A 14,322-nucleotide genomic window follows, 5' to 3' on the forward strand; every position below is an offset into this window, starting at 1 on the left:
GTGTTTCTCTGTTAGGATCAGCCGCTGTGGCCTTCACAAACTTCAAGAAATTGGGTTCAGTTCTGACAGCAGACCTCTTCTACACTGTCAGTGATGCAAATAAGACCATGATGTCTGCAGTTCTGAGTGCCTCCCTTCCAAAAACCCCAAACAAAGTCCTGCCAAGTCCAGCCAACATCACAGTTAAACACATCCAGGTCAGTCCATCACGTTCACATACAATGAGATCAATAAGATCATTGAGATCAATCAGAACATCGGTCAATTGAGATGGGCAAAGCAATGATGTTTTTTTTGTTGGTTTTTTTTGTAATTTTGTGTACTCGTTCCACTAAATGATGTACTCATTATGACCACCGCTAGTGTAGCGGTCATATAAGGATTGTTAAAGTTTTGACAATCTGTCATCTACTTACTAAAATTTTGGGTAACACTTTACGATAAGGGTACATGAATTCTCATGAATTAATGCATGAATTAATGCATGAATCATGCATTAATTCATCCCTTAATATATCATGAATCATTATGACTTAACATGAATTCACTGATTGTCATGAATGAATTCATGCATGAACAACTCATCATCTTAAGCATTAAGTACGGTTGGCAAATCATTAAGAATTCATGAGAATTCATGTACCCTTATCGTAAAGTGTTACCAAATATTGTCTTCCCTGTTAGGAGATGCATTGTTGCTTTATCTGATGTCTTTCTGATTTGATTGATTGTTTTCTTGGGGGGTTGTTAGAGTCTGGTGCCTCAGGGTGTGGTCTCCTGTGTGTACTGGAATGGCAGCGCCTGGGTGGTAGACGGCTGTGATGTCACCCAGACCAACTCCACCCACACCGTCTGCAGCTGTGTGCACTTCTCCACCTTCGCTCTGATCATGCAGGTGGAGCGACCTCCAGAGGTAATGAATAAGGTCTTCACATTTAGCTCTGATCATGCAGGTGGAGCGACCTCCAGAGGTAATGAACAAGGTCTTCACATTTAGCTCTGATCATGCAGGTGGAGCGACCTCCAGAGGTAGAGTACAAAGGTTGTGTACTGATTACCTCATAAATGTGTCCCTGTGTCTTAATTGGTCAAACCTGGCTTATTTAGATAAGTCTCTCCAATTTTAGTTCCATTATTGTGGTTTACGTGAATCCCAGCTTGGTTGCTATGAGAATTTATGCCACAGAAATAGCCTTCTTGATAATTAACTTTCAAGCACACAAATTGAAGCCATTTCGTTTCAGATAATCACCAAAGTTCACAAACAATTTGACAGAACTAAGAGACTTTATGTTAGCCTATTTTCATTAGAATCAACTAGTCTACACAGACAATCCTAGGGAGTGAACCTTTTTAAATTAACAATGTAGGCTATAGCCTACAATTTGTAACAGCCATATGTGACCATTTAAAGCAAAAACAGTCGTTGTTTTACCACGGGTCTCCTTATGTCTTAGACAAACCAGATGATGGAGTTGCTGAATAGGATCACCGTCTCTATTGGGTTGGGGTTCCTGACCCTGGCTGTGATGACCTTCGCCCTTTGTCGACGTAAACCCCAAGTGAACAGCACGACTCGTCTGAACCTCTGCATCAGCTTGTTTCTCGCTCAGCTCATCTTCCTGCTCGTTCAGGAGTTTATCCACCTCATCCGCCCTCACAAGGTGATTGCATGTCATTGTTTTTTCTTAAATGTGAATCACAAGGTGATGAAAACTGTATTTTGTGATTTTTAATAACATGTTCACATTTGCCAACTGATTTACCAGTTTTCTTCCCGCTTATTGGATGGCAATGATATCCTGACGTTAATATGCTCGTATCAAAATTATATGCAGCAAAGACACAGAAATAAGAACAATTATGTCATAACAAGTCATTCACATCAATGTTGTCACTCTGTCTAAACGGTCAGCTGACCACCTACATTTTCAATTTGAAGTTCCATTCTGGGTTGTGCTACCACCACAGAGTACGGCGACAGTGCTGGTTAAGATGTTCAGTTGCATTTGATACCATGCATTTTGATTAACAGGTTACAGTATTGAGTGCTTATTTGGTTTAGGATATGCTCTATCTGTCTGGCAGATCACTCCTCAGCTAACAATACTATCACATGCGGATTACCTCAAGGTGCCATTTCTGGGACCTGTGCTGTTCCTGGAGACACCAATGGAGAACACATGATTAATATGCATAGCTATGACAATTGCACACAACTGTACATAAGTTCAATGCAAAACCATCAGCTGAATCATGACACGCAACTCAATATTTACTTATTGTCTGTGCTGTGTCCAGATTGTTTGCACTGTGCTCTCAGGAGTTCTTCACTACCTCTTCCTGAGCTGTTTTGTGTGGATGCTCCTGGAGACCATCTGGCTTTTCCACTCTGTCCTCGGACTCAAAGATATCAGATCCCAACAGAGGATTGGACCTCACTGGGGATTCAAGTGCCTGATTGGTTATGGAGTTCCCATGGCTGTCGTTGTTGTTTCAGCTGGAATTATGCCTGATGGCTATGGGAGTGACAGGTGAGGTGACTCTTTCTGAGTGAGTGCAAATATAACACACACTGTTCCGGAAGCTGCAACTTCTAAGGATAATTGCATCAGTTTCAAAGTATGAGACGGTAACACTTTACTTGACGTGTTCATTCATAACAGCTGTCATGAACTGCACATGAAGCATTGCGTGGAAACAAGCGTAGGCTACGCCTGTCTTACGCCTGTTTTTGGTCGTACGCTCTGTTGATAAATGAGGGCCAGTGTACCTGTACAACATTTAGAATTCTCTCCTAGCCCAGTTGTCCCTTGATATCATCAAATTACCTTCATTCTCCTATATTACATAATGTGTCTCATTTTCCTTTAAGGTTGAACATATTCTGTTTTTTCCGGTTGCTGCACCATGTGAGGAGGACGTGTTTTCTGGTGCTCCTCGCTAGAGTTGAGAACTGAACATTAAAGTTCACAAAATAGAGTTACATATGCTGTAATTAAGTGTTGAGCGACTAAGTCATTTAAACTACTGCTACATTGCCATTCATGGTAGCCCTTTTTATCAACTATGCCTGGTAATCGTGGACCTGCTAAACAAAGTTCGGCTAGCTCTTCCCTGGCTAGCAGTAAGGACACTGCTTCGGCTATGGCCTTGGAACAGCAAGAACCAATACTTAATGCAATTGCTTCCCTCAAAGAGGAGCTCTTGGCGAAAATAGACGAGAAATTGGAGGGCCAAACAGCAGACATTAGGAGACAGGTAGACCAGCTTCAGGAGGAGCTGGAAACGAACAGGGGCAATGCCAATAGCAGAATGGAAGTGTTGGAACAACAGTATGAGCGGCTTGAGAACGCCGCTAACCAGCAGGCTACAACAGTCAGCACACTCGAGCTGGAAGTGGCTTCTATGAAAAAAGATATAGCCACACTTAAAGAACGTAACGAAGACCTTGAAAACAGATCACGTCGCTGTAATTTGCGAATAATTGGTGTGAGGGAAGGAAGGGAGAGTGGTGAGGGACCTGTCAGCTACATATCACGCATCCTGGGTGACACATTGGAAATGGAGAAAGCACCTCTACTCGACCGGGCGCATCGCGCTTTGCGAGTCTCATCTGCTCAGGAAAGTCCGCCCAGAGCATTTGTTGTCAGTTGTCACTACTATCAAGACAAGGTGGCCATCCTTCAGAAGGCTGCAGGGAAACTCCTTAAAACGGCTGACGGCGACGGCATACGCATCTTTCCTGACTACACACTAGAAGTTAGCAGACAACAGGCTAAGTTTAACGACGTGAAGAAAACACTACGTGAATGCAAGTTGAAGGGCCTTCGCTACGGTGTTGTCTACCCTGCTGAGCTGAAGATTACACTTCCGGACGGAACTGTAGAGAAATTTAAAGATCCCAGCAAAGCAAAGGACTATGTCTGTAACGTAATTACCAAGCTAACTGATGTGTAATACATCTTTTGTCTTAATGTATGCAGTAGATTAATTTGAATAGGCTAAGTGTTCAAGCGGTCAATGTGACTTTATCTAATGACACTTAAATCTAGTAAGAGCATGCCCTGAGTTCTATATGTTTAGTTTAAAATCACATATTTCATCAGTGTGATGGGGCATTTGTGTTAGTGAACAATTCCAATAGTTTTTGTCAGCTCTAGCGAGACACATGGTAAGCTTTAATTTCATTGGATGAGAGTTCGTGCTAGACGGACTCCTGTAGCCTCGAGCGTAGAGGCATGGTTAGAACATCGTTCTATGTTCATAGTCTCTATTTTTCTATATCTTTCTCATTTTTCCTGTTTTGGTTTTGTTACCCCACCCCTACCCCGCACATTATACCTTGCAGAGGCCTCTTGCGATATACATCTCTTCTATTATGCTAGTAATAAATTATGTCTCAGTATTCTATGACTTAAAATATGGCTAGACCACGAACAATGCTTGTCACGTGGAACGTTCGCGGTCTTAATCATCCAGTTAAATGCAGCAAAGTTTTTGCACATCTCAGGAAGATGTCTGCAGATATAGTATATCTGCAGGAAACACATCTAAGACCTAAAGACCACTGTAGACTTCAGAGAAAAGGTTATTCATGGGTCTACCATTCTAAATTCAATAGTAAGTCACGTGGAGTTGCCATTGTAATCCGTAATGGTGTCCAGTTTGTAGAGAGTGAAGTCATTGCTGACAAAAATGGCAGGTTTATTTTAGTTAGAGGGAAGCTATATGGCATTCCAGTGGTATTGGCTAATATCCTCCTGAGACCCGGCCATTCACTTTTGTCCTCTGTAGGGGACATCAGTCTAAGTCTTATGAATGAAATACCATTCATGTCAACTATTTCAATCCTTTTGTACTCTCAAGAGGACATCCTGGGCTTTCTGGTGATACCACATTTATGTGGGTTGGGTTAACAGATTTCACAAATTTTATTTTCAAAATGGCGGCTATTGAGTTTTTTTCATTTCATGGCAACATCAGAGGTAATTGACCATTTGTGGTCATTATTATGAGTTTTATTGCACACAGTCAATTTGTGTCATAAAAATGACAGTCTCAACTTGAATTCAGAGAGATTTCAGAAAGATCCAGCCATTTTAACACCTTCAAAACACCACTTTTGTTCAATGTCTCCTGTAGTGGACATCGGGACTTAGTACCCCCTGCTTTTTAACCAATTTCTAAGTTTTAGAAGGTAGAGGGTTGAGTGAGGCAACAAGGGCTTTTCTACTTATTTCTAATAAATAAAAGGAGATACAGGATAAAAGGAGATCCCTTAAGGTACAATACAGCCCCAGAAGCAGTGTGTAAGCTAGAGCTTTAAGGTTTATTAAGAAATAGGTACATCATAGGTGAATTTGCCTCAATGTACATTACCCAATTTGTGTATTTTGGGTAACTGATTACTCCATTTACCTGTAAATTATTATTTGCCACTCCTATAAGTGCTTTCACATTTGCAATTTATCCATCAAGCTTCCCTTCAGTGTACCTCTGCCATCCTAGGATGCCCTGACCACTAACATTTCATTCATCTCTTGGGTCTGTGGCACAGGGGTCAAAGGTCAAATTATGAGAGTCCCTATCATGGTGTGTATACTCTCTGATGCCCTCACAGCAAGCCATTGCACTTCTTCAACACATGTTTATTAAAGGGAGAGTGTAGTAACCCTCCTACTCTAAAACCTAGCTCTACAGTGTGCCATGTATGCAGACTGGCTGCAACACCATTGAGCCAGGCTCATTATTATGGCCGTCTGAATGCTTATTCAGACATTATGGGAATACTTCATTATAGTAGCCATCTCTGAAAGCTATGTTAAAAACACTTGAGGGGGAGCAAAGCCATTCTTGGCCACCTATTTGCCTGTAATACCTCACATACCCTAACACTCCATTGACTTTAATGCAATACTATTACTACACATTCATAATTCCCATAGGGTTAGGACATTCGGATAGTCCCAATGTCCACTGCAGAGGACATCTGATAACACAGCAACTAAGAACGTTTTTGGATTTTTTTTGCTGCAACATGTTTCTTTAGACCAAAATACTTAAATCATCTTAAAAAAAATCACAAAATTAAAAAAAAAAAAATCCGGGTCTCAGGAGGATATATATGCACCCAACTGGGATGATGCACATTTTTTTGAACACGTTCTCTCCCAACTTCCAGCTCTAGAGACACATAGATTGATTCTGGGGGGTGACTTCAATTGTGTTTTGAATCCAGATCTTGATCGCTCCAGGCTTACTACTAGGCCTACGAGCAAGGCGGCCCAGGTAGTCAATTCTTTCATACAGGCATATGGAGTTACTGATCCATGGAGACATAAAAACCCACTATCTAAAGCATTTTCTTTCTTTTCTCCTGTACACCAATCATATTCCAGGATAGACTACTTTCTATTGGATGATGCATTACTTTCCCTGCTCAGTTCAGTTAGCTATGAAGCCATTGTTATATCAGATCATAGCCCAGTTAGTATGGCACTTTGCTTCCCAGATCATGTCTTTCCGCAGCGTGTGTGGCGCTTAAACCCACGTCTACTCTCAAATGAACATTTTGTGAACTATCTAGCTGTCCAAATTGATTTTTTTTTACAAACTAATGATTCTCCAGAGATAAGCAGATGTACATTATGGGAAACTATGAAGGCGTACATTAGAGGGATTATCATTTCGTATACAGCTAGTGAGAATAAGAGATTATCTGCACGCCAAACTGAATTGCTTGAGAAAATCCAGCAGGTAGATCAACAGCATGCATGTACACCTTCACCTGAGCTCTTCAAGGAGAGGCTCCTTTTGCAAACAGAATACAGCATCATGTCAGCCAGTCAGGCTCTGGATTTACATCTACGATCCCGTTGTGAGCATTACGAGCATGGTGAGCGTGCAGGCAAGTTATTGAGTCATCAGCTAAGAAAATCTGAATCTGCAAATCTAATTATAGAAATAGCAATGCCTGATGGGAAGGTCACCTGTGATCAGAGGACAATGAACAGCCAATTTATGCAATTTTATAAGGACTTGTACACTTTGGACTCTGCTACCGACAGCACAATAACCCAGTGGTTAGATGCTCTGGAGCTGAAAGGTGTTGAGGAAACGGATAGTCTAGCTCTTGATCAACCCATCTCTGTAGAGGAAATTCTTAATGCAATCACACGTCTGAAATCTGGTAAAGCCCCAGGACCAGACGGTTTTCCCGTCGAATTTTATAAGAAATTTGCAGCGAAGTTAGCACCCTTATTACTAGAAGTGTTTGGTGAGTGTTTTGAGAATAAAACTCTGCCCACAACGATGGCCCAAGCTACAATATCTGTACTTCTTAAGAAAGACAAAGACCCTTCAAAATGCGAATCTTATAGACCATTAAGTCTACTAGGGTGTGATTATAAAATTCTTACAAAGATATTAGCCTCTAGATTGGAGTCAGTCTTGCCTAAATTTATACATACTGATCAGACAGGGTTTGTGGTTGGTAGACATTTATTCAGTAATGTGCGAAGAATGCTCAATCTGCTTTATACATCTGAGTTATCACCTTCTCCAGAAATACTCGTCTCTCTGGATGCGCAGAAGGCGTTTGATCGCATAGAGCACAATTATCTATATAAGGTGCTTGACAAGTTTGGTTTTGGCCCAGCTTTTCAGACTTGGATTAAAGTGTTATATTCTGCTCCTCAGGCGGCTGTCCGAACCAATAGAATTCTGTCTGACTACTTCCCCATCTGTAGAGGAACCAGACAAGGTTGTCCATTGTCCCCTCTTCTTTTTGATATTGCTATTGAGCCACTTGCAACCGCTCTTAGGAGCTCACCTGAAGTCTTTGGTATAGTAAGAGGGGGTATTACACATAAGGTATCATTATATGCTGATGACTCAGTCCTTTTTCTATCAAACCCAAGCGCCTCTATTCCAGCTGTGTTGCAAATTATTGCAGACTTTGGCAACATTTCTGGTTACAGAGTCAACTTGACAAAAAGCTTGATTTTCCCCATGAACAAACAGTCTAGGCTGATGTCTCTGGGCTCATATCCATTCCGAGTGGTGCGCGACAGCTTTACTTATCTGGGTATCATAGTGACAAGTAACTATAAGGATTTATATAACAAGAATCTTAAACCCTTGATAGATAAGACTAAAAGTGACCTGTCCCGTTGGTCAACCTTACCCTTATCTCTGGCCGGGCGTATTAATTCTGTCAAAATGACTGTCTTACCCAAGTTTCTGTTTTTGTTTCAAACACTACCTGTTTTCATTCCCAAATTATATTTTAAAGATCTAGATCAGGCTATATCCTCCTTTATCTGGAATAGGGCTGTCCCACGGATTAGGAAAGGGTTTTTGCAAAGACACAAGAATGATGGAGGCCTCAGTCTTCCAAATTTTATTAATTATTACTGGGCCGCTAATGTGCACAAGATTCTATTTTGGATGTCCCCCTCAGAAAGCCAGCCTCTATGGGCATTGATGGAACAAGACGAAGTTCTCCAATACATTTAGCTACGTTGGTATGCGCTCCACTGCCTCTCAGTAAAAAGCATCTCACCAACAATCCAATTGTGAGTGCCACTCTCAAAATCTGGTCCCAGTTCAGGATGCATTTTAAGCACAGAACTAGTCTATCAGCCTGCCCGATTACAGCAAATCCTTGCTTCCCACCATCTATGATGGACCCAGTATTTCGGACATGGTCTGAAAGGGGACTGGGTTGTGTTCATGACTTTTTTTCTAATGGTATATTCATCACCTTTCAGCAAATGGTACAACATTACTCAATTCCACAGTCACATTTCTTCAGATACTTGCAGGTTAGAGACTATGTTAAAAAAAAACTTTTCTTCATTCCCAACTTTACCAGGTCGAGTTTGGATCGACGAGTGCCTTGACTATGACCCATCTGGGAAAGGGTTAGTTTCTAGATTATATTACACAATTCAAGCGATAGACACACCCTCCCTTGATCACATTAAGGAGCAGTGGCAAGAGGAATTAGGAAGAGAAATCCTTGATGTGAATTGGCAATATGCTATACAGAAGATACACTCTTCTTCCATATGTATCAGGCATGGGGTACTGCAGTTTAAGATCTGCCATAGGCTCCACCTGTCAAGAGCAAAACTGGCTAAGATATATGCTGGTTCCGATCCAACATGTCTTAGGTGCCATCAGGAGGCAGGAACGCTGTATCATATGTTTTGGGCTTGCCCTAAGCTCCGTCCATTTTGGTCTGCAATTTTTGATGCATACACTCAGGTTTTTGATAAAGATGTAGACCCCGACCCCATGATTGGTATTTTTGGGATTGCGCCTTTAGGCTCTGAACTTACAACCGCTCACTCAGAAGTACTAGCCTTTTCATCTCTATTGGCTAGACGACTCATCCTCTTTAACTGGAAATCAGCTGACCCACCATCATTTGGACGCTGGGTGACTGATGTTATGGCACATCTTAAATTAGAAAGAATGAGATGCTCCCTTGGTGGCTCAGATAAAAGATTTAAAAAAGTGTGGCAGCCATTTATAGAACATATAGAAAATAACTTTAGACCTAGCATATGTTTTTTGCTTCTTCTCTCAATATTTAATTTGACTATTTCCTGGTATTGTATTTATTTTATTTTCAGATATTGATTTCAATGTATATTGTAACATTTGTTAGTATTGGTTTCCATCACTTAAAATGTTGACCTTGTAAATATTGCTTGGAAACTTAGGCAATAGCCCAATAAAAATTATTTCAATAATAATAATAAGGTTTAACATATTCTGTGGAGTGGGCGTTGTTTTTTCCATCTTAAAGGCAATTTACGCAGTCTAGCTAAAATACCTTTGTTGAATGAGAAGTAGACAATTGTAAACTCAAATATATTTGTAGAACTAAAGGTTTTTTTTTAGAATTGTATAAGCAAGGTATCTATCGGTAGCCAATTTATTTCATTTTGATTATAAGTATTTTACCCATTTTAATGTGGTGTTAAATTTGATGATGGTAAAACACTGTGAGGTTCATGTAGGGTTTTGGATCATAAATACAACTGTATGTGTCATCATAAGTTACATTCTACTTTTATAGGTGCTGGTTGAATTACGACAGAGGATTCATCTGGAGTTTTCTTGGTCCCGTGTGCTTCATCCTTGGAGTGAGTAGTTACAACAAACAGTGAAGCAGTCGAGGGACAAATAGAAGATGGTGGGGTAATTATATAGCTAGCTTTTAGCTAAAAGGCAGCCATATGTTAGCTGGTCTAACCCAGTTATTCCAGTGAGTTATGCTAAGCTTGGCAAACGGTATGAGACTGGGTTATTGCATCTACAGAGAAGAGTGTGTATACTCTTAATATCGCACTAAGTGGACAGCATATAAGATCATTTCCCAAATTATTGGCACTTTCCTTTAATGTGTGATATAGATTCAAAACTACTGAATGAATTGTGCATGTGTCACTTATTACCCAAACTAGGCAAATGCTGTCCTCTTCATCATCATCCTCATCCTCCTACACACTGCCCTGTCTCAGATGCAGCACAGCCCCACACACAATAAACGATTCAGGTAATGCAGCTCACCAGAGGTATTCAGAGAGGATTTTATTATGTGTGAAGTGCAAAACTAGGTTCATTGTTTTTCAGATTTTTCACATTAGAATTACTCTACTGGCAAATATAATGTTGCAAAATAATATCTCACACTCTGTGTAAGAACATCAACATCCAAAAGTGTCCTTTCTTCTCTGTAGGGCGTTGGTGTTTAAAATACTGGTCCAGTCTATCATCATTGGGTTGCCTTGGATACTGGGATTCTTCACTGGAAGCAGCGAGGCACTGGATGTGGTCTTCCTCGTGCTCAACAGCCAACAGGGAACCTTCATCTTCCTGCTACACTGTGTTCTCAATGAGGAGGTAACACTGTGGGCCCCTAATTTGAATGATGGGCAAAGTGCAGGCTTAAGTCTAAATAAAGCTAATTTGATAAACACACAAAATCAATTTGAAAGATCAAAATGATCAATTTGATCATTCACTGTCGAGAAGACCTTGAGCACAAACATTAGTAAATTAACCCTATGAGCCCGATTAAGTGCGTCAAAAAACACACCTATTCTTTTCTGTTACATTACTCTGCGATTATTTGTTGCAGCGAGATGAAACCTTTACTGCATGAAAAAAGGAGAAGTGGGGCTTTCCAATGAGACTAGAACATTTAAAACAAATCTTGAGTGTAAATCAGATTGTGTCATATTTACAGTCAATACTGCTCTGCGTTCACCCACGCATCCATTACTCTCGTTTGAATTACTCACAAACCCGTTGTCGCATAGATATGGCACGCATGTCAGATGAAAGAAGACACGCAGAGCTATCCAATGATACAAAATACATTGATCCTTCTGTGTTTTAAAAACAGACGAAGTGACAGAAAAACAATAATGTCATATAGCTGACCCTACCACCCATTACTCTTGTTTGAGTTACTCGTGGACCCATGATCGGGTAGATATGACAAACATGTCAGATGAAAGGGGAGACACAGAGCTATCCATTTACAACAAAGACAAATAACCCTTTTAGGTTATAAAACAGACAGAATGACAGCAAAATAATGATAAATTATGTTTTTGTGTGCTTTTGTGGCATAGGATGTTCATAATCCAACGCTATCATGTGTTTCTCTATGGCAAATTAACGTTCATAATTCGGTTTGGATATCATAGCAAATTCATGCATGGTATCCATGAAGGTTGGGAGAATGCCCTTAAAACAGTCTAGGGCTCATCTTCATGACTCATGACAGCTATGGTCCATGCAAGGGAACTTTGATTGTTGATAGACTTTCCACCATTCAAATTAGGGCCCATAGAGACATGGGCCTTTAATGTAATTTGTTCATTTAAAAGGTGAATACCAATTACTGATTGTAGATTAGATGAAATACATTTCTTTACGTTGTAAGTAATGGTAATATAATTACTATCAGCAGGACCATCTTTAAAGTTGTCTTTATATTGTCATGTACTGTATTGTACAGGATTGTGCCATACAGTGTAAATTATGTAACATATCATGGGATTGGCAATGTCCAGACCTAATGATCCCATTCACTCTCTTATACACGCACACACACACAAACATAGTGTCTGATGTGTCATGTACACACACACACACACACACACACACACACACACACACACACACACACACAGCACAAACACAGCACACACACTTACTGTGCCTTTTCATTCTCTCTGTGTAGGTGCGACAGCAGTTCTGGAGTTGCTGCAGCAGAGGAAGAGCAATATGATATGAATAAAAGCACAGCTGCACCCACTACAATACAACTTCAAAAAAGTATATGTACTGTATATAAAGTCTAAGGCATTTGAAACTGTCAATCATTTGACACCTCAATGAACTACTGGCCCTGTATTTAAGTTGCAAACAAATGCCTCAAAGTAAAAAAATATATATTTCCAGTTGCGTCGCATCGCGTCGCTGTGCTTTCGTCCACCTCCATAGCTTCTCTTCCGTTTGCGCTAGTAGCTCCGTCTCATTTAACCTAGAGCCAAGGAGAGAGAATTCATGGCCTACTATTCATTTTATTAGTCAACATATAATTTTTTACACTAGGCTACTCAAAAATGTGGGTAACGCAGTAACTAGCGTTACTGCAGACTAGGAACTGTAATGAAGTTACTGAAATTTTAACTGTAATGCGTTACGTTCCTATACGTTCCTGACAACAGTAATGAAGTAAGGGATAATGTATAGAACGCCGGTCATTATCGGAAAATAATTCCCGACAGGATGAACAGAACCCCGACGCGCAGCGGAGGGGTTTTGCTTCGTCCTGAAGGGAATTATTTTCCGATAATGACCGGCGTTCTATACATTATCCCGCTTATTATATGGCTACTTGCCAAAAAGAGAAATGAAACTTAACTCAATGTGTCTTTAGCAATGACTTGGCTACCGTTTGGTGGCTTCCGCTAACTTCTAGAAAATAAATAGTTCGCCACAGTTGACAGTTGTTAGGTGTTGCCTGGCACCGTTGCCATTGACAGCGGTCATTATATACTTTCACCGGTGATTATACATATTAATCACCGGTAGAACGTTGGGGAGGCCCATTCAAAGTGAATGGGAGCTCTCTCAACATTCTAGAGAGCCATATAATAAATTACAGTAATTCATGACTTTGTAACTCATTGCCCCCAACACTGATAACAAAGGGGTTCCAACCAATACTCATGACCCCTGTATTTTAAGGAAAACGTATTTATTTATGATACATAGTTCCCGTCATTGATTATGATTGGCTGGCTCACGTTCAATGCTGCTGTAAAATCCACTACAAATATACACCTTGACCGCATTTCGTTCTACAGTATAGTACTGCACTTCCACAACTTCTTACAAAAGTTAGAGTAGCTACGTCTCTTGACATTGCTTGGCAACCATTCAGATTGAGGAAATATATTTCTTACAGCAGCGGAGGAAAAATTATCTGTGAATAAATCGTTATTTCTCGAAACTTTGCCTTTGTTTCATGAAATCTTGCCAGATAGATGTAGTAACCGTTTTAGAAAAGCAATAAGCCACTTGAGCCTGTAGTTTATACTGGTGGCGCTTGCGCTTCGTGCCTAACAACGTCCCTTAACTGCTCTAAAATCAGTGTAAACGATGGCCTTTTGGGACATATTGCTTAATTATTCATGTTTGAGCCAACCATTCAGTTAAACCAGTTGATTCTAATTAGCTCAATTATTAAGCTAGGTAGAGCAGCTAATTGATGAGATCACTTTTGCTACGTGCACAGGTACTGTAGAACCAATACATGATCAGACTTTCACTCTCTGAAGCTGAAGTTTTCCACCTCTGATGTTTGGTTTCCTATCAGTGGTGTCTCAATTGTAGAACATTAAAGTGAACTTACATACAGTATGATACCAGATTGCTCCACCAGATTGGTATTTAATTCATGTCTTTGTGTGTGAGAAAGAATGGCCATGGTCATTTTTGTCCATTTTCAAGTTCCCTTTTCAAGTTCCCTGTTCCAAGTTCCAAGTTCCAAGTTCCCTCTCCAAGTTCCCTTTTCAAGTTCCCTGGAAGTTCACCATCATTGTCTAAGTGTGATGGCAAATCACTGGCGAACACATTTGCCACTAGTGGCAAAGCTCTGGCAAAACTCATTGTTGCCAGAACTTTGCTGGGAGTTTGCCTCTAGCCGCCATCATTGGCAAACTTCTGGCAATATTTTCTAGTGAACTCATTTGTTTCCTGTAAATCACCCACAAGTGTGCTGCA

The 14,322-nt window shown here is 40.5% G+C and overlaps 1 protein-coding gene across 1 annotated transcript in view; it reads left to right on the forward strand.

The window, feature by feature from the left end:
• The window catches only part of LOC134077007 (adhesion G protein-coupled receptor E3-like), a 13,292-nt gene extending 514 nt beyond the window's left edge, over window positions 1-12,778 (forward strand). Inside the window, exons 2-9 of the mRNA XM_062532353.1 lie at window positions 16-197; window positions 752-913; window positions 1,458-1,664; window positions 2,302-2,534; window positions 10,094-10,160; window positions 10,482-10,573; window positions 10,758-10,920; window positions 12,272-12,778. Coding sequence (XP_062388337.1) covers window positions 16-197; window positions 752-913; window positions 1,458-1,664; window positions 2,302-2,534; window positions 10,094-10,160; window positions 10,482-10,573; window positions 10,758-10,920; window positions 12,272-12,319 — 1,154 coding nt within the window. The 3' untranslated portion in view covers window positions 12,320-12,778. The remainder of the gene's footprint in view (window positions 1-15; window positions 198-751; window positions 914-1,457; window positions 1,665-2,301; window positions 2,535-10,093; window positions 10,161-10,481; window positions 10,574-10,757; window positions 10,921-12,271) is intronic.
• Window positions 12,779-14,322: the final 1,544 nt, after the last annotated feature.

This window comes from Sardina pilchardus, chromosome 1 (assembly GCF_963854185.1).
Source record: "Sardina pilchardus chromosome 1, fSarPil1.1, whole genome shotgun sequence".
NCBI lineage: Eukaryota > Metazoa > Chordata > Actinopteri > Clupeiformes > Clupeidae > Sardina > Sardina pilchardus.